Raw genomic sequence first — 19,525 nt, forward strand, 5'->3', positions numbered from 1 at the left:
GAGGGTCAGAGATAGAGCCGGGCGGGGCATGGTTGCTAGGGGGTGTGGCGAGAGGCTCCGGGAGACTCTCGGTAGTTGTTACGGAGAGATGTCACAGAGCGCGGCTCAGGGATTGGGTAGCGTCGAGGGAGGTGGGTGGTGATTGGGCGGTGCCCAGGAGAGGCTTGGGTGAGGTGCAGGCGCGCGAGCGGAGTTCCGGCCGGAGGCCGAAGCTGAGGGCAGGCTCCTTCACCATGGCTTCAGCCCAGCTGGACTACACCATCGAGATCCCGGATCAGCCCTGCCGGAGTCAGGGTATGGAACGAGGGTTGGGTCCAGTCGTGGGTAGGCGACCTGAGGAGTCCGTGGGTTGCAAGCGCAGCTGTGGCCCCGCCCCTCCTGCGGCCCCGCCCTCCCGCGGCCCACCTCCTCATAGGGTCCCGCAGGTCCTTAGACTTTGTCGGGTCCAGAGAGCCCCGCCTCTTAGTAAGCCCCGCCCGCAGGGCGCTTTCCCTGTCCCAGCCCCGCCCCTCCTCGGAGTCGACACGCCCCCCGCCTACCCCCGCCCCCGACCAGGTTGGGGCCCTTTTTTCTGTCTTTAGTTCTCAGGTCCAAGCTTTCGCTTCTTTCCCAGTAACTGAAGGCTGCCGAGGAGAGGGGACATCCTGATTCCTTTGTTTGGAGTCGGGTTTCCCACTGCTGTCCTTTGTTGGCGGTTGTGCTTAGGGGGTTCCACTCGTTATATTCCATCCACTGTTTTCCCCAGGGTCCATGGAGAAGCCCAGGACACAGAGCCTTCACCCTTCCCTCCTCTGCACTCTCTTTGGCAGTATAGTTAGCAGAGCCGGCTCTGCTGTGAGTTAGAAGTCGGCTCAAATCCCCACTCCTCCCTTCAGTAGCTGCGTGACCGTTGGCAGGCTTCCAGCTCTTAACTTCCATATCCTCATCTGCACAGTTAGGGTACCAACAGTCACCTCCCTCCGACGGTGGTTGGTTGCACAACTGAGATTGTTTGTGTACAGGACCCAGCATAATGCTTGGCACTGAGTCATTTTCGTGATTAGCTTTATTTTTCTCCCTACAGTCATATTAGAGAAAGGAGTGTGGCAGGGCCACAGAATTAGTAGCCTGTAGAGCAGGTCTGGATCCCAGGCAGTGTGAGTCGGATTGGGGTTCCAGAGAATGGAAAGTTTGGCCCGGATTGGGAGTGAATTATGGTAGAGGAGCCTTGTCATACAGCCCAGCTCAAGCTGCAGGTCTTGCCTGTCTTACTCCACATCACCTTCACACCTCCAGTCTCACCACCAGCCCCACCTCACCTCTTCTCCTGCCACCCCAGCCATCTTCCCAATGCAAAGCTTTGGTCTTATCACTATCCTAGCTAGAACCCTACAGTGACTTTTTTGCCCTCAGGATAAATCAAGTCCTGATTCCTTAACATGGCATTCAAAGTTCTTCATCATTTAGCAGCCCCTGCTTACTTCTTTGTTCACTATGTCCTTTCACTGTTCACGCTGAGTTTTGTGTTTCGGCCTCCCCAAGCTGCTTGTGATTCTGCTCACTCTTCCTGCTTTTCTCTGCTCCTGCTGTTTCTTCTGTCTGGAATGCCTTTTCCTCTCTGTGCCCCACTCTGCCCGCTCCCATGTCTGGTTCATTGTGTAACGCTTCTCTCAGATGTTACTGTCTTCAAGAGAGCCTTCCCAGACCCCTTGCGTAGCAGCTGTGTTCCTTGGATGAGGTCTAAGAGGGGAGTGCAACCCCTAGGCTCTTGACAGAGCAGGTAGCCCCAGACCAGTTGTATTTCACTAGAGCCAGATCTGTTAGCCAAGGGCTCTTGGGCTTATAGATGTAAAAATGCTTTTGAAAAGTCTTGGCATCAGTGGGAGATGAAGTCAGTTAATATTATTACCCTTGGGGACTTCCCTGATGGTTCAGTGGCTAAGACTGCAGGCTCCCAATGCAGGGGGCAGGGTTCGGTCCCTGATTAAGGAACTAGATCCCGAATGCCACAACTAAAGACCTGGCACATGCTGCAACTAAGACCTGGCACAGCCAAATAAATAAAATGTTAAAAAAAAAACTATTTAAAATAATTTTTTAAAAGATTATTGCCCTTGGAGCACCTTTAGTTGCAAAGGCCTGGAGCTGCCTTCTGTGTGGCCAGGAGGGCAGAAGTTTGTTCCTCAGCCCCAGTGGGCAGCCTTTGCATTTCAGTTCTACCTCTTGCTCTTCTTTGGTTTTGGCAAGTTATTGAACCTCTCTGAGCCTCAGATTCCCCGACTGTAAAATGGAAGTGATAAGAGTGCCTACCTCACGGCATTGTGAGGGTTAATGAAGTAGTGACTGACCTGGAGCAGGTATGTGTGCTCCTGTGTGCGCTGCCTGATGCGTGCTCTTTCAGTATATTTCTTCCCCTTGTGGCTCTCCCCCCTGCTTCAAGGGGCTGGGTCCTAGAATTGAAAGAAATCTCAGGGGGCCATTTTGTCCTGCATCCTTCTCCTGTCATGAGAGCTTGCTGTTAGCACCAGACCCTTCCCGGACAGGATCCTTCCTCCCACATATCCTGGCCTGTTGGAGGCAACTGGATTGTTAGAAAGCTTCCCTCCCTTGAGCCACATTAGGCCTTGCTGTCACTTCTGCTTTCAGCTCAGCATTTGCTGTGTCCTGGCCATGGGCTAGTTGCTGGTCTCCTCAGAAGTGACTCACACACAGACTCCCTGCAAGGACCTGTGCTTCAGGGAGGACTGAGGATTCAGAAGCAGCTGGTTTCACTATGATGTGGTAACTGCGGGGCTCGGAGGTCGTGGTGGAGACAGAGCAAGGTAGTCTGTCTTCCTCTCTTTTCAAGATGACAGCTTCATCTCTTTTCTCCAAGAGAAATACCCCCAGGGCCTTCAGCTGTTCCTCCTCTAGTGAGGTTCTAATAACCCTCTCCTTATGATTGCCTTCTGCACTGGCTTTGGGTCATCATGCCTTTTCCTCTCCAAGTGCGTACCCCAGAGCCAAACTCGAGGCTTTAGGACCCCTCAGAAGGAAGTGGCAGCACGGCGACCCCCCACATCTCTTTGCTTCCTGTCTGTAGAGAGCTCCTCTCCAGGCTGATGTGGCTTCACAGAGCGACAGTCTTTGGGGGTCCGGAGATTGTCTCTCTTTTGCACTTACTGTTTAAAGGTGCAGAAGTGTGTAGGACGGTCATATTTGGTTTCTGGAATTGCGTTTCCCCCATAACTGAGCTTTAGAGCCACAGAGCCTGGCACTGCTGTGAGCTGATAGGCAAACAGCTGCCGCTGCCACGCAGTTAGCAGGAAGGCAGCTACAGATCTGGGGCCCTTCATCACTCAGCGTCCTCCTGCTGGAATTCCCACCAGGCAGTTATCTGTGGCTCACTGGGCCTAACAAGGATCATCTGCCTGGTCCTTTGCCGAAGCTGATCCCTTGGCCTGGCATTCCCCTCTCCCCACCCACTCTTCTTTGACCAGTGGTCCCCTCACCCTGCTAATGAGAGTTGGGTATTCTTCTCTCATTTCCTTGGGGAAGGTTCTGTCCTCAGGACTCCCAGGGCAGGGATCACTGTCGTGTTGTTTGGAGGGTTTGGCTCACTGTTGCAGGAGCCTGGCAAGGAAGATGTGCCCGAAGAGCTGAAGGGAGACATTTGGCAGCACTCCAGCCCCGCCCGAGGTGCTCTGCCATCCAGGCCAGGGTTGCACTGCCCCTCCTCCCAGCCAGAGACTGGTCAGCCAAGTCCTGCCCCAGGGCCCCTCTGCGGCTAGCGGCTAGCACAGGCACTTCTTAAAGGCATCCTGTTGCTCTCAGTTTCTGTAAACATTTTTACAAATAATTGATTTACAAAATTAATGGAGCTGGGACAAGGGGCTCCCTCTTAGCCTTCCGGGGAGTCACAGAGAAGGCAAGCGATAGGTCTGCTGTGAGCCCAAGTTTCATTGTCAGTCTACCCTTGGGCTGAGCGCTGGCTGGGGTCGAAGAAATGAAGAGCTTGTCTTGACCCCCAGGAAGCTTCTTCCAGCGCCAGGGAAACAGTATGGGGTGGACCATAGTTCGGACTATCGTGGTGGGCTGCAGGGGTCAGTGGCTTCCTGGAGAAGAGTAGCCCAAGCTGGACCTGGAGCTGTAGATAGGGAGCAGCAGCAGGTGCAGAGCTGGGGCACTGGGGGACTGAGAGGGGCCCAAAGGAGTGGGGCCTTGGCAGGAGGCCTAGGTGTGCTTTCTGGAGCAGGGGTGAGAGAAAACCTCAAGAGGTGTCACACCAAAGAGGCCTCACAGGCCCGGGTGCCGAGTTGAACTAGAATCTTCTGGTCTGTGTGAACCCCAGGGGTGCTTTTTTTTCTAAACAGAGGAGTTTTGTTCATTTTTTGAATTGTGACCTCTTTTCTTTCATTCCTTAATAGAAACCCTTCCTAATTTGTCTGCTTTATGCCAAGTGTCATGCTAGGCCCTGGATCTGAGCTCCAGACCTCAAGGACCCTTTGCCCGAGGTCTCTGTGGTTTCTGTTGGGCTTACACTGTTGACCATGCCCTGCTCACACGCCAGGTTCACCAAGAACCCCTCATATGATTTTATTATTCTTTACGACCACCTTGTGAAGTCTGGAGTACTCTTATCCCAGATGAGGAACAGGAGCTCAGGGGAGGTAAAGTGTCTTGCCCCAAGTCATCCCAGGTTCCAACTCAGGAGCCTCACTCCAAAGCCTGTGTATGCATATTTCAGTTGCCATCAGGAAGTGCTGCCTGAATACAGTTCCATTTCTCAGAAACAGTTAAGGACATGCACGAAGAAAGAGATGTCCATTAAAGTACTTTTATAACAGCAAAAGATTAGAAACAACATCGTATCCAATAATGGGAGCTTGGTCACCACAAATTACGAAATATCTATAGCTGCTGTGCAGCCACTAAAAAGAATGGTGTAGAAATATATAAACCGACAGGGAGAGATGTTCACAATATATTGCTAAATGGAAGAAAGCAGATTACAAAGCGGTATGATTCCAATTGTATAAGATATTCATTTTCTATTTTTTCTACAGTGAGCATGCATTCCTCATGAAGTAATAACTTCAATGCATTGAACTCTTTCTTTGTGCTAGGGTAAAAATGCTAAGCCCTCAGTAGTCATTTTCTTCTTTAGTCTTATGTACTGTTATCCTCATTTCACAGTTAAGAAAATTAAAGCTTAGAGAACTAGCTCAAGATCTGTTTCATGGTTATTAGTGGCAGAGACAGAGATTTGAACCCAGATAGGGTTTATACTGGAGAAGGCAATGACAACCCACTCCAGTACTCTTGCCTGGCAAATCCCATGGATGGAGGAGCCTGGTGGGCTGCAGTCCATGGGGTCACTAAGAGTGGGACATGACTGAGCGACTTCACTTTCACTTTTCACTTTCCGGCATTGGAGAAGGAAATGGCAACCCACTCCAGTGTTCTTGCCTGGAGAATCCCAGGGACAGGGGAGCCTGGTGGGCTGCCGGCTCTGGGGTTGCACAGAGTGGGGCACAACTGAAGCGACTTAGCAGCAGGGTTTATACAGTAGATAGTCCTAGATACCATGCTACTCTTCTGTACTATTATTCCAAAAGGTTAAAAAAAAGTAAATTTAAAATGAAGTAATTTGGATTAAATATAGGAACTCTAAGACTCTAGAAAGTATTTCTTGGGAGTAAGGGAAATTGAGGATCCTTTGATTCTTTGCATTTTAAGAAGAAAACATAGTTCTTTGTATTCTGAGTCCCGCTTGCTGATGAAAAGCACATATTGCTCCACAAACCCTTTTTTTTTGTCAGCCTTTTCCTTTGTCTTCCCCGCATGCCCCTGGGATATACACAATCTAATTTATGCTCTAGTTTTATGACTTGACCTGTTGTACAATGTAGTATGTATCTGTAATTCTTATATTATCAGTGTTAGTGTCATTTGTTGAGAAAAGTCCAGAGGACAGAGAGCCCCTGCGATTAAATTGTTCTGTGGGGTACTTAAGAAGTGTCAGGCTTGAGAAGCCTTGCCAAGGAACTTCTGGGCATCCATGATCTCTTTGACTTCTTAACCACTATTGACTCTGCTGGATACCCCTCAACCTTTAAAAAAATTTTTTTTTTAACTCTCATTGCAAAAGTGATACCTATGGATTTTTAGATTGTGAATTTAAAAAATCATGAACAAGAAATTGCCTCTAATCCCAGGAATAATTGCTATCAATATCTGATGCTTTTTTTCTATGCATAAGGATGTATAGGCGTGCATGTATGTATGTACATAGGATTCTGTTGTATATACTCTTTGCAACTCACTTTTTTGCTTAATGTGTTATTAATTTTTAAAATAATAACAATATTGAGATATCATTCACATTCTGTAAAATTAACCCTTTTAAAATGTGTGATTCATTGGTTTTTAGTATGTTCACAGGATTGTACACCCAGCAGCACTATTTAATTTCAGAACGTTTTCATCAACTGCAAAAGAAACCCTGAACCATTAGCAGTCTCTCCCCATTTTCCCCTGCCTCCAGCTCCTGGCAGCCCCTCATCTGCTTTCTGCCCTATGGATCTGCCTATTCTGGACATTTCGTATAAATCATATAAATGGGATCATATAATGTATGGTCTTTGTGTCTGGCTTCTTTCACTTAGCATATGTTTTCAAGGTTCCCCCATGTGGTAGCAGTGCCTCATTCCTTTTTATCACCGAGTAGTATTCCATTGAATGGATATACCACATTTTATTCACCCCTTTACAGGTGATAGGTATGTGGATTGTATCTACTTTTTGGCTGTCATGAATATTGCTGCAATGAACATTCATGTACATGTTTTTGTATGGACATATGTTTTCGGTTCTCTTGGGTTTTGTACTTCGGAGTGGAAGTACTGGTTCATATGGAAACTCCATGCCTAATGTTTTTGAGGAACTGCCAAACTGCTTTCTAAAGTGAATGTACCTTTTTGCATGCTCACCAGCAGTATATGAGGGTTCTGAAGTCTTCTTATCCTCAACACTTGGTGTTATCTGACTTTTTGATTATGGCCATCCTAGTGGATCCTAATATACTGTCTCATTGTGGTTTTAATTTTCATTTCCCTGATGACTGTGATGTTGGACATCTTTTCATGTTCTTACTGGCCATTTATACATCATCTTTGGAGAAATGTCTCTTCAAATCTTTTGCCCATTTTAAAGTTGAGTTATTTGTCTTTTCATTGTGAGTGTTCTTATATATCATGGATACAAACCCTTACAGATATATGATTTGCAAATATTTTCTCCCATTCTGTCACTTTCCTCAACTTTTTGATGGTATCCTTTGATGTACAAAAGTTTTCAATGCTGATGGAGTCCTGGTTTGTCTGTTTTTTTTCTTGTATTCCTTTTCCTTTTAGTTATGTCTAAGAAACCATTCCTTAATTCAAGGTCACAAAGATTTACTTTTACATTTTCTGCTAAGAGTCTTATAGTTTTAGCTTTTACATTTATGTCTATGGTCTGCTTAAGATATTCCTGAATATTTCTGTCATAGATTAAGCATTTTTCTTTCATAGAAGTGGAATCACTAAGTCAAAGATTGCATGTTTTTGAGGCTTTTGCTACACATACCAGAATTGCTGTGATTCTTTTCTTCCTATCGTTTCCCTCCCCTTCCTACTTGTCTCCCACTGCCCTGGTTCAGGCCTTTACTGTCTATTGTTTTGCGTGTCACAGTCATCTCTGACTTTTCCTAATGGGACCTCTCAGCGCAGTGGATGAGCACAGTGGCGTGGTGGTGGTGGTGCTGTGATGGTATAGACGAGGGGCATCTAGCCCTGTCTAGTGATTTAGGGGAGTGGTGAGAAGGGGTTGGAGAGGGCATCAAGGGGAACTTATTGGATGTCAGCAGTGAGCTGACTCAGCAGGGGGCATGGGCATTAGCAAAGCATAAACATGGATTATCAGCATCTGGGCTTGGGAGTGAGGAGCGTGCGTGCAGTCTTGGAGGCAGGGGTCAATGTGGTGTGGTGGTTCAGAGGTGCATGCTGACTCTGCCACTTCCTGGCTCTATGTTTTTGGGGAGAGAGACTTCTTCTCTCTGTGTTTTAGTTTTCTCATATGTAAAATGGGGATAGCAGTAATAGTTAACTCCTAGGATGGTGGAGGGACCAAATGAGGTAGCATGTGTTGAGGTTCTGACTTTGGTGGCCAGTCCGTGAGGAGGAGCAGGTGGAAGAGGTCAGTGCTGGATCTGTTGATGTACAGAGAAAACCAAATGTACAGGTTTGGAGCTAAGTGGAAAGAGATTTGGTTAAGACTGGGGGGCCTTTTTTTTTTTTTTTTTTTACCCAGGGGGCCAGCTGGGATAATGGTGATGACCACCTGGGTTTGGAATCTAGCTCCACTGCTTATTAGCTGTGTAACTTTGACCAATTATTTATTATCATTGTGGTTTAGTTTTTCATCAGTAAAATGAGACCAATAATAGTACCTTGTTCATAGGATTGTTGTGAAGATTAAATGAGTTGATATATAAACTGCTTAGGGACTTCCCTGGTGGTCCAGTGGTTAAGACTCTGTGCTCCAATGCAGGAGGCCAGGGTTTGATCCCTAGTCAGGAAACTAGATCCCACATGCTGCAACTAAGACTCAGTACAGCCAAATAAATAAATATATATATATATTTAAAGTGCTTAGAATAGTATCTGACACAATTCTCTTTTTGCTGTTATTGTTTTTCTTGGTGATGGGAAAGAGGAGCGGAAGGAGATGCGAAATTCAGAGAAGTTTGTGATGGTTTAGGACTGAGGTGGGTTTGATTGCCTGTGTAGGGCTGTGGTCAGTCTTGGTGTAGAAATGGGAGATGGGGGCCAGTGCCTGAGTCTTCAGTGCCTGAGGGGCAGTGGTCAGAGGCTGGGAGATGTCAGCAGCGGGAAGGGGAGAGGGTGGTGACCAATGGGAGGAACATAAAAGGAGCAGGGGCTCCTACAGAAGGTGGAGGAATCACAGGATGTGGCAATAAATAACAGTAGCCATAGCAATTACTTTTATTACTCTGGAAAGGGCAGCGGGTAACAAGAGGAATGCCAGCTCTTTCTCCTTGGATCCATCCTTCACTTTGCCAGCACGTGTTCATTCATTCAGCACGTTTCTGCTGAGTGCCTGGACAGGCCAGCTACAGTCCAGGGCACCAGGAATGTGGCACTAAGTGTGACAAACCCAGTTCCTGCCTTCAGGGACCCTGCTGGCTGAGGGGTGACAGATGTTATTCAAATAATTGTGCAAGTCATTAATCAGTACAGATTGGATCTTGCCACCCACCCAGTTCCAGAATCTATTCGCTCTCCACTGCTCCGGATAAAATCCTGACTCATAAGCATGGCCTGGGGGCCTTGCAAGATCAGGCCCTCCATTCCCACTCTTAGCAGCTCTCCTGCCCACTGTTGTTTCCTCATCCAGGCTTCTAGCCTCCCAGGACTGCTTGCTGTGCTCCAGAGTGACTGTGACATCTCCATCACCTCCTGCCCCTGCTCATGCCCTCTTTCTACCTGCCATGCTCCTATGGTCCTTCAAGACCAGCACAGCAAACATGTCACCATCACGTTCTCAGCCGTGATCTCAGAGCACCTTGGACTTTTCTGGATGATAGCACTTCATGTCTAGAATCTGAATGGGTAGCGTGGCTCCAGTGGGAGGAGGTCATGACAGAGCTCCAAGTTAGGAAGGGCGTCTGGGAGGAGACTGTGTTGGGGGAACGGGAGATGCCCGTGGGTAGGAGGGGCACCTTGTGGTTCAGGAGAGGTGGCTTTGAGTGCCTGGCTGGAGTGAGGGCACCAATTCCCTCCTTTTAGGAACCTTACGAAAAGCTTGGGCTCTGGGAAGAGGCAGCGTGTCCAGGGTGTCCGTGTTCTGAGTTTCTTCATGAGACGCGTGTCTGGTGAAGTCATTCCTACCTGAGTTGGTGAATCCAAGGGTGTCAGGAAAATCTGAGGTGGAACAAAGTGGCGTTGTAGAGCCCGGCCGTGGCTGGAGGGGCAGGTCAGAGAGCCAGCGGAAGTGTCTGAACCTTCCCTGTCTGGGAATGCGCCACCCCTGCTGGTCAGGGCAGTCACCAGGGGATGTGACCTCCCTCAGCCTCCTCCTCTCTATTTGAGATGAACCCCCTAACCGGTTGCTGATATTTTGGTGGTGGTACTTGGAGGGGAGTACCATAGGGAAGTGCTAGGGGAGGGTAGTCCATACTCAGACAGTTGCTTGGAAGTTAGGGACCTCCCTGGGGCATGTCTCAGAGATCCAGTGGCTGGACCTCAGATGGTCAAAGGTAGATCCAAATGGTAGCTGTCGATCACCACCCGTGAGGTGGCTGCAGCCTGAGCCTTGTGGGTAGCCATCACCAGCAAGGTTGGGCTTCTGCAGAGAAAGGCCAGTGCAGGCAAACCACTGCTCTGGCCAAGGACCAGGCCAAGACAGTTGGAGACAGTATTTCGAGTGGCCTGACTTAGAGCTGTGGAACCATCCCTCTTTTTGGAGGCCGAGGTCAGTGTCAGGGGAGCCTGGGAGGGCTGGCAGGGGTCAGCATGGGACTGAGGCGCTGGCAGCTCCTGCTCCAGGCTGAATTGTAGCCCAGCCCTGGATCCCTGTGGGCGCGGGCAGTTAATCTCCAAAGGCCAGAGTCGCCACCGCCGGAGAGCAGAAACAGTGAACTTTCCAATCACATTAATTTCCACAGGAAATTGTTGTCTTCCTTTTGTCCAAAGGTTAGTGATTTATGTTTACCATCCTCTTAACTAGCCTTGAAATTTACTGTTGCCAGGTCACCACCGGCATCTATAAATCTCCAGTGGCAGCTGAGCATAGCCAAGTGGCTTGATCCTTGGAAGAGTAAACCCTGGCCCTTTCAGGAGGGCAGATAACTGGCAACAGACAGTCCCTGGACAGAAGTCACCCCGGGGGGTGTGAGTACTTCCTTGGTGGGGAGAATGAGAGGAGGCCTGACTGACATGGTTGTGGGGAGGCCTCCAGAAGCAGCCACAGAGGAGGCAGCTGGCTTGTGCCTCGGCACATCAGGGGAGGAGAGGTACTTCTGGTGGTGGATGGGGCTGGCGCCCCAGAACACCTCCAGTGGGTTAGTTAGAATGGGGAGTCGGGACCGGCTTCCTAGCTCTGCACTTCCTGTGTTTCCTTAGGCAAGTAGCTTAACCACTCTGTGCCTCCGTTTCCTTATCTGTAATAATATTCCCTGTAGTGTGCTGTGAGGATTAAATCTCAGTAAATACTGACTGTTATTATTCTCTGTCAGGACAGGGTTTGGTTTGGTAGGGGCCCTCAGAGTCGGTCTGCTTCACTTCCCCACCTACACTGCCCTATCGGTTTCTCTTTAAAACCCTCTTCTTCCATCTATCCGTGGAATTAGAACAGGGGCTGGCCAACTTTTTTTCTGTAAAGGGCTGTACCTTAGACCTTAGACTTTGTGAACTGTGTGGTCTCTGTTGCAGCTACTCAACTCTGCTGTTTCAGCTTGAAAGCAGCCGTAGACATTATGTAAATGAATGAGCTGGGCTGTGTTCCAATAAAACTTTATTTGTGGATGTTTACATTTCATGATTTTCACACCATAAAATCTTCTTTTGATTTTTTTTCCCTAAAACTATTTTAGAATGTAAAAAGCACTTTTATCTTTAGCTCAAAGGTCATATGAAAACAGATCATGGGTTGAATTCAGCCCATGGCTTGTGTTAATATCTATGGTATGCTGATCCCAGGATTAGAAGGTGAAATTGCATGGAGGAAGTGTTTTTTCATTTTTCTCACCTGGGCTGTGTCTCTGAAAGAAAAGAAGGGGCCCTCAGGTGGCTTTTTCCAGTTACCCTGCAGTGCCATCTGAGAAGCCTGAAAGCCAGTTGAAGTGAAGGACAGAGGAAGGAGCCTCCCAGACACCTGAGGCCCAGGGGCTAGAAGGATGCCTAGGCCTGGCCCCTGGCGCTTCCCTGCCACCAGCTCTGGATGGGCCAGTCACCCCATCCCACACGCAAACGGCACGGCTGACAGTCCTACCCTGCTTGTGTTTCAGAGAACAGCCCCGACCAAGGTGGGAAGGAGGCTGGGACTCGACTGCCTTTGGTGATTCTCTTGGGCTGGGGAGGCTGCGCCGACAAGAACCTGGCCAAGTACAGCGCCATCTATCACAAAAGGGTGAGTACTGCAGGCGTGGGGACTCCCAGTGCTCTGGGGCCGCTCTGGAGGGGCACTCTCAGCCTTGGCTCCCTCATCTCCAGGCTGCCCTCATCTCCAGGCTTCCCTCATCTCCAGGCAGCCGTGGAAGCTGACCACCAGTCAGGGGCCAGGCAGGCCTGGGAATGGCACCAGGACTGGCCTGTGAGGAAGATGCTGGGCCCATGATTTATCACCCTTTGCAGCCAACTCTGTGGCCTGGTCTGTCCCCTCCAGTCCCCTGACCTCCCCCTTCCTTCCTCCCCAAGCCCCGAGGTGGCAGACCATCCCCACTGTGCTCCCAGCTGAGGTGTCAGCCCAGACCTCAAGTCTTTCTGGGCTGGTGCTGCCTTTCTGGGCAGTAGGAGCCTGGGCCGGGTGTGTGGACTCCTGGGGCCTCCTCCTTGTCTCACCAGGAGAGTTTCTGTCTTAGGGTTGAGCATGACACCTTCATGTTTCCAGGGTAGAAGGGTCTTCTGGAGAAGAATTCAGGCCTGAGGTTTCCTTGCTTCATCTCAGGCCTCACGAGAGTTGGATATAGAGGTTGTAGTGATTGGAGCGAGCCTTGGGAGGGCCTCTTATACCTGAGTACCCCTTTCACAGCTTTGGCCACTGGCCTGGCCCTGCCTTCCTCTCCCAGGCCTCCCAAGGGAGGGAGGCAGTACAGACCACGCCCCACCCCACCCCAGCCTCCAGCTGGAAGCCCTGCACTGAGGAGGAGCGGCAATCATCTGGGAGAAGGGCCAGCTAGGGCCCCCTCCCCTCAGCCTCCCTCCACTGACCCAGGTCTGCACTGTGCCCAGGTGTGTGGTGGCCCTGGAATAGGACGGGAGTTGGAGGCCTCCCCTCAGCCAGCAAGCCTGGTGCCCTGGCATTGCCTTACTCCTTAAGTAGTTTCAGCTGCTTCTGAATTCCACTCCCTGGGCAAGACTACGTTGTCTGGCTTCTCCATTAGACTAAGATCCTTGAAGACAGGCGGAGGCCAAGAAATAGGTGAGTATGGCCAGAACAGAGGACAAAAGGAAGGGCAAGTGTGAAGAGAAGAGGCTGGGAGGGTCCTCAGGGGATTTAGGCTGGGGTGTGATGTTAGACTTGTGCTTCTCAGAGTCCTTCCCTGCCGAATGGAGAAAGGATTGGGGAGGCCAGGGCTGGAGGCCGCGAAGTGAGATTGTCACAGTGGCTGGAACCTTGAGGCTGGTGGTGCTGGGGGAGGGAAGTTAATGGATCAAGGGGCTTGTTAGGAGGCAGAGTGATCGGTGGGTGAGAGACTGGGGGCGGGCACGGGCCTAGGTGGGGTCCAGGGTAATGCCAGGCTTCCGGCTGCAGCGGATCCCTGGTAGAGGTGGGATGTCCCTTGACACAGGGAGTACTAGAAGAGACGCCTTAGGCTCTGGGCTGGATGAGATTCCCCCAGGGAGTGTGTAGAGAGCAAGGAGAAGAGGCCAAGCTCAGAGGAGCAGGAGATAAAGAAGATCCACCGTGGGAAGGAGGAGAGGCCACAGGAAGAGAAATAAACTCAGGGGAGCATGATTGAATCCAGAGGAAGAGAGTCTTAGGGAAATGGGCTGGTGACGAGGGAGACAGGAAGGACATTCTTGGGGTGGAAGGCACGGGGAGGAAGTGATGGAGTGGAGAGAAAAAAATGATCCCAGGGAAGGCAGAGAGGTTGAGGGGGCAGGGCTGCTTGTTGGGGGTCACCTGGGAAAGGAAGGGGTGCTTTTACCTTCTGGTCAGAAGGATGAGATGGGGGTAGAGAAGAAATTTTTCTAACCCCAAACTCCTAATACTTCATTATTTACAAGAAAATAAAAGCATTATATTCTACCCCCCAGAGATGACCTCTATTTAGCATCAGTATGTGTCCTTTCAGCTTTTCTTCTTTGTGTCTTTTCTTTACGTAAATGAGATTTCTTGAATACTCTGTTTTTGTATCCTGCTTTTTTTGGACTGTGATTTCCACTGTCCCATGTTAATATATTCTAATCTCATCAAGTGTCCAGTCCATGGTCAGATTCTCTGATAGTCGCCAAAGTGTCCTTTACTGCTGATTTTCCTGAACCACCAGCATCCAATCCAGGATCACCCATTGCATCTTGTATTTTGTTCCATAAGCCTCTTTTGTTTAGGACAGTCCATTTTTTCCTGATGTTGTTACTGAAGAGCCAGAGAGTTTTTTTTTTTTTTTTGGTCACACCACATGGCATGCGGGATCTTAGTTCCCTGACCAGAGATCTACCCTAGAATGACTTCCTCAGAGTGTGGAGTCTTAACCACGGGACCACCAGGGAGGTGCTGGAGAGTCTTCCTAAGAGCTTGTGATACCAAATGCTGCTGGAAGGAAAGTACAACAGGGGCTGAAAGGCGTCATGGGATGGAGCACTTTGGGAGGATGTGGGTGACCTTGGTAAGAGCAGCGCAGTTGTCAGAGTGGCGTCCGTGGGAGGGGACCAAGGAGAGAGGGTGACTGTCAAGGTTTGTCTAGGAAGGTGAAGAGAGGGTAGGACAGACTTAGCGAGGAACATGATGTAAAGGCAGAGACTTTAGTGTTTTTTTTTAATGAGATCGGTTTGTCCAGGAATCTGGAGTGAGGAAGAGACTGAGAATACAGGAGGTGAGGACGAATGGAGCAGGCTGGGAGTGAGCGAGTGTGGAGATGGAGAGATGGATGGCTTCCAGGGAGAGACAGGAGATTGGGATCTGACGGGCGCAGGGGCTTCTGGGAGCATCTGACTAGAAGCAGCAGAGGTGGAAGTTTCAGAGTGAGGCCCAGGGAGGCTCCATGTGCACACTCTGCACAGGAGCGTTGGGCGTTCATAAGACCCGCTGTGTGCGTGCTCCCACCGGCAGCCTGGAGGTAAAGAGCACAGATGCCCTCAGAGACGGCACAGTCACAGGCATGAATGAGTTCATGCCTACGCCAACAGGTAGTTCTGCATGGGAATGCTTCTGGGGAGGGGGGTGTGTGTTGCGTGTATGTGCCCATGCGTGTGTGTGCATTCCTGAAGGTGGTGTGTGTGCTTGTGGGTGTGCTTTGGCAGTTGTATGCACTTCACAGGTGGTGCGGTGGGTACCCTAGAGCGTGGTGGGGGTCATGGGCATCTGCATCTAAGGGGCGTGAGATAGAGAGGCTGTGTTTAGTCCAGGAGTTGCGTGTGTGTGGTGCTGGTGGTGGTGGTGTGGAGTGTGTATTCATTGGCAGTGTGTGTGTAGGTTGAAGGTGGGTGGAAAGACATTTCACACCCCCCTGGGGAGCTGGAGCAGAGCGCTTTGTGAAGTTTTCCAGAGCTGTGGGGCCAGGCGGCACCCGCGACCCCTCAGTGCAGTCTTGGGAAGGATGGTAAGGTCCGCTAGGGCCTTGGCGACAGCGCAGCCAGGAGGACCCTGGTCTCACGTGATCTCAGTCAGCCAGAGGGGAGGTCAGGGGGCTGTGGCAGGGTAACCTCAGCTGACTGTCTTTTTGGCTCTGGGTCATTCAGGTACTGCGCCCATATAATTTTCTCCTTGTTATTACTCCTGCCACCACTAATGACTGCTCTTCTTAGCTGGAACTCTGTGCCAAGTGCTGTTTGGGGGCACTGGAGATACTTTTTTTTTTTTTCTTCATTTAATTATACTGTAATCCCATGAGATGGGTGTTGTCCCAGGTTATAGAAGGGAACACAGACTCAGAAAGATGAGTTAAATTCCTCTTTATGTATACTGTTTATAGATGCTGGTCCCAGGAACTGAGCCCAGAACTGTCTGACCCCAGGGCCTGCCTAACTCAGAGTCCCCTGAAAAAGAGCCCTGTGTGTCTGGCATGCATTAATGGCAGAGGGTTAGGGCTCAGGGTGGCTCTGGTCACCTTCTCTAACTGGCCTAGAAGGGGATCTGGGTGAGGACCTTGAGGTGTTCTTTGACCCAGGCATTGAGGGATACAGAGGCCTAGAGATGTTTTAGCTATTTTAGAATTTGAGGAATAATGTGTTTACTGTACTTGGAATTTCAGGGAGAGCGAGGAGTGATCCCAGGCTTCAGAACCAGACAGGACCCTGCGAGGAAGGTGGCAGTGGCCAGACTCATGCCTTGTGGCCTAGCTCATGAGTGGCCTCTAGTGGTCAAGGCTGGGCCTGCAGGCATGTCTTGGGTGCTGGGTCTCCTGGGGGTACCTGCTTGTCCCTGGGAGGCAGGGACCGTGCAGAGCAGAGTGGCTGCAGAAGGGTGTCGCCAGGCAGTGAGGCCTTAAGTCTGCCAGAGTTGATCAGATGAGGGTACAAGGTCGTGGGTGGGAGGGAGACAGCAGACCAAAGTGAGAAGGCTTCCTTCTGGTCAGCCCAGAGGCCTCCAAAGCGAGCTCTGGGCTCTAGGCCTCAAGGGCTTGGCCAGCATGAAGCGATTATTCCACAAATGGGCCTGGAGTAGCCCTTCCCCTCTGGGAGGCATCTGTGTCTAGGAGAGGTCAGCGTGCACTTAGGCTGCAGCAGGGCCTGGAGGACTTCCAGCTTATGGGCCTGTGGAAGTGAGAGCTGCTGGACCCCTCTGACCTTAGCTGGTCGCTGCCTCTCCTCCCTACCCCATCCCCGAGGACCAACCGGGCCTCTCTCCTCTCCCCAGGGCTGCATCGTGATCCGATACACAGCCCCCTGGCACATGGTCTTCTTCTCCGAGACCCTGGGCATCCCTTCACTTCGTGTCTTGGCCCAGAAGCTGCTTGAGCTGCTCTTTGATTACGAGGTTGAGAAGGAGCCCCTGCTCTTCCACGTCTTCAGCAATGCTGGCGTCATGCTATACCGATATGTGCTGGAGCTGCTGCAGACCCACCGGCGCTTCTGTCACCTGCGTGTGGTGGGCACCATCTTTGACAGCGGTCCCGGTGACAGCAACCTGCTGGGGGCTCTGCGGGCACTGGCGGTCGTCCTAGAGCACCGGCCTGCCGCGCTCCGCCTGCTGCTCCTGGTGGCCTTCGCCCTGGTGGCCTTCCTGTTCCATGTCCTACTCGCGCCACTCACCGCCCTCTTCCACACACACTTCTATGACAGGCTGCTCGACGCAGCCTCTCGCTGGCCCGAGCTCTACCTCTACTCCAGGGCCGACGAGGTGGTCCTGGCCCGGGACGTGGAGCGCATGGTGGAGGCACGCCTGGCACACCAGGTCCTGGTGCGCTCCGTGGACTTCGTGTCGTCTGCACACGTCAGCCACCTCCGCGACTACCCTACTTACTACACTACCCTCTGTGTCAACTTCATGCACAGCTGTGTCCACTGCTCAGGTCCTTGCCCTCCCCACCTCACCTCTGCTCCAGAAATAAACGCCTGACTCTTCCCCACAACCTACATCCATGGGTGGGGTCCTCTGCTGGTACAGCTCCCTGCGGCTCTCGGGGTCTTTGTGGTCCCTCTGTCCTGGGGGACCATGTCGGTCTGTTTACCCCAGGATCCTGGGGGCAGTAGTGCCTGTGCAGGTCTCCGCAGGAGCCTTGCAGTGCTTGTGTTTGCTAAGTGCAACAGTCAGGCTGCTGGTTCCTGTGGCATTTAGGCTGTGAAGGGTTAATAAAGCTGGGGGTGGGGTGAGGCTAAGCCCCAGCATTGATCTTTGATTCCTTGAATGGAAGGTGAGCTTTGCAGGGAGGTGTCAGAAGGTAGCGGAAGGCTGAGGCAAGGGCTGTGATCTGTGCTCCCAGGACCTGGAAGGGCAGGCAAAGCCCCCCCAAGCCTGGAGCGCCGTCCCCTAGGATCCCACTTGGCAGTTCACTCAGGCTTCTCATTGCCAGGGAGTCTGAGGTGGAAGCCATATGGGGAGCTGACAGGTGGGGGATCTATCCAAGATCTACTACACTTTGCCAGAAAGCCACTGGACCCGGGGAAGTTGCAAGATGTGTGTGGAGTGGGCAGATGGTGTGGGGAGCAGGAAGACAGCAGCCCCAGATGGGAGCTGGGACAAGCTGAGTCAGGAGTCCTGAAGACCAGAACCATTGGCCTTCATCTCCTTGAGGGAGACCCACTTGGATCCTCTGTAGACAGGAGCAGTGGCTTCAGCCTTAGAATTCTGTATCATCTATCATCCTGTAAGTCACTGCTGCACAATACTGGCACATAGTAGGCATTCAATAAATATGTGTTGATTGATTGAGCTTACTGTGGTGATCCCTTCCCAGGTGGCACTGGTAGTAAAGAACCTGCCTGGCAAAGCAGGAGACATGAGACGCAGGTTCCATCCCTGGGTGGGGAAGATCCCCTAGAGGAGGGCATGGCAACCCACTTTAGTATTCTTGCCTGGAGAATCCCATGGACAGAGGAGTGAGCCTGGCAGGCTACAGTCCATAGGGTCACAGTGAGTCAAACATGACTGAAGTGACTTAGCACACTGTGGTGATCAAGGGATGTGGGGGCCAGGGATGGGCTTTGAAAGTTTGACAGTCAGTGAAGGAGATGGCTGGAAGAGCTCTGGGTGGGAGCTGACCCTGACAGTCTCAGGGCTGATGCACCTTCTGTCTCCAGAGCTCAGCTCTCCCTGCATGGCCTCAGCCCTGTGGGATGACCCCTCAACTGCTGCAGCCTGTTCCTACTCTGTGTGGCTGCATTCCTAGCCATGGCCAACAGGTGGCAGTGCTGCCTGTGCCATGAGATGGAACTCAAGGCTCCCACAGCAGGGCAGGTTTCATGCCCTCACTCTGGGTTAATGTCTTCTATTTGAGAGCATTTGGCCCCCGGGGGTGAAAGTAACCAGCCATCAAGGACCTACTGAGTCCAAGGCAGGGAGAGGGGAGAGTAGAAATCCGATAGGAGCCAGCCTGATGGGAACTGGGCGTTGTCCGCTTCTCTTCTAAACCCTCAGCCGTCACTGGAGCTGCTCTGCTCAGGCCATTTTCCTAGTCTTGGGCCCCAGGATCCTTGCTTTCAGAATATTTGGTGCCATCAAGCTGGGCTTGGGGCTGTGAAGCGCCTTCACTGGACTCCAACCAGGGTGATTTGTCATTTGGGTGCAGAGGTGGACAGGAACTGGCAACTGGACCCAATTCTATAGTATTCACTGCGCATCCCAGAGATGGGTGTGTCTAAGATTTGGGAGGCGGGGTCTGGTGTGTGTGAGAACATGTGAAGGAAAGGAGTCTGGAGTCATGAAGATACTCCGGGGTGTTGAATTTTAGCATAATCTTCTTTCAAAACAAGCTATCTGTGGTGGGCAAGACCTCCTCTGCAGTTCTGAGCACCTGCCCAAGCACCCAGTTGCTCACTCCCTGGTACTGGTCAGCCGTGGGGATCACCAATTGACCAAGCTCCATCTCAAGTGCTGGCTGCCCAGCCTCAGTTCCCCGACTTGAGGGTCCACCTTGGAATAAAGGGCGTTCTTATTGTTCGTTTATCTGGGCAGTAGCTAT

General features: G+C 51.1%; 1 protein-coding gene across 1 annotated transcript; it reads left to right on the forward strand.

Annotated features, from left to right (window-relative positions):
• The first annotated feature begins 55 nt into the window (after nt 1-55).
• Nucleotides 56-18,276, forward strand: TMEM53 (transmembrane protein 53). Its single transcript, XM_040231347.1, has 3 exons — nt 56-294; nt 12,029-12,150; nt 16,762-18,276. Exons 1-3 carry the CDS (start codon nt 234-236, stop codon nt 17,461-17,463), a joined length of 885 nt encoding a protein of 294 aa, XP_040087281.1. The 5' UTR covers nt 56-233; the 3' UTR covers nt 17,464-18,276.
• The last annotated feature ends 1,249 nt before the right edge of the window (nt 18,277-19,525 follow it).

Source organism: Oryx dammah, unplaced genomic scaffold (genome assembly GCF_014754425.2).
Source record: "Oryx dammah isolate SB20612 unplaced genomic scaffold, SCBI_Odam_1.1 HiC_scaffold_28, whole genome shotgun sequence".
Classification (NCBI taxonomy): Eukaryota; Metazoa; Chordata; class Mammalia; order Artiodactyla; family Bovidae; genus Oryx; species Oryx dammah.

Coding starts and splice junctions, on each gene's coding strand:
- TMEM53 (XM_040231347.1), top strand. CDS start 234: ATGGCTTCAGCCCAGCTGGACTACACCATCGAGATCCCGGATCAGCCC. Junction 295..12,028: donor TCAGCCCTGCCGGAGTCAGG/GTATGGAACGAG, acceptor CTTGTGTTTCAG/AGAACAGCCCCGACCAAGGT. Junction 12,151..16,761: donor GCGCCATCTATCACAAAAGG/GTGAGTACTGCA, acceptor TCCTCTCCCCAG/GGCTGCATCGTGATCCGATA.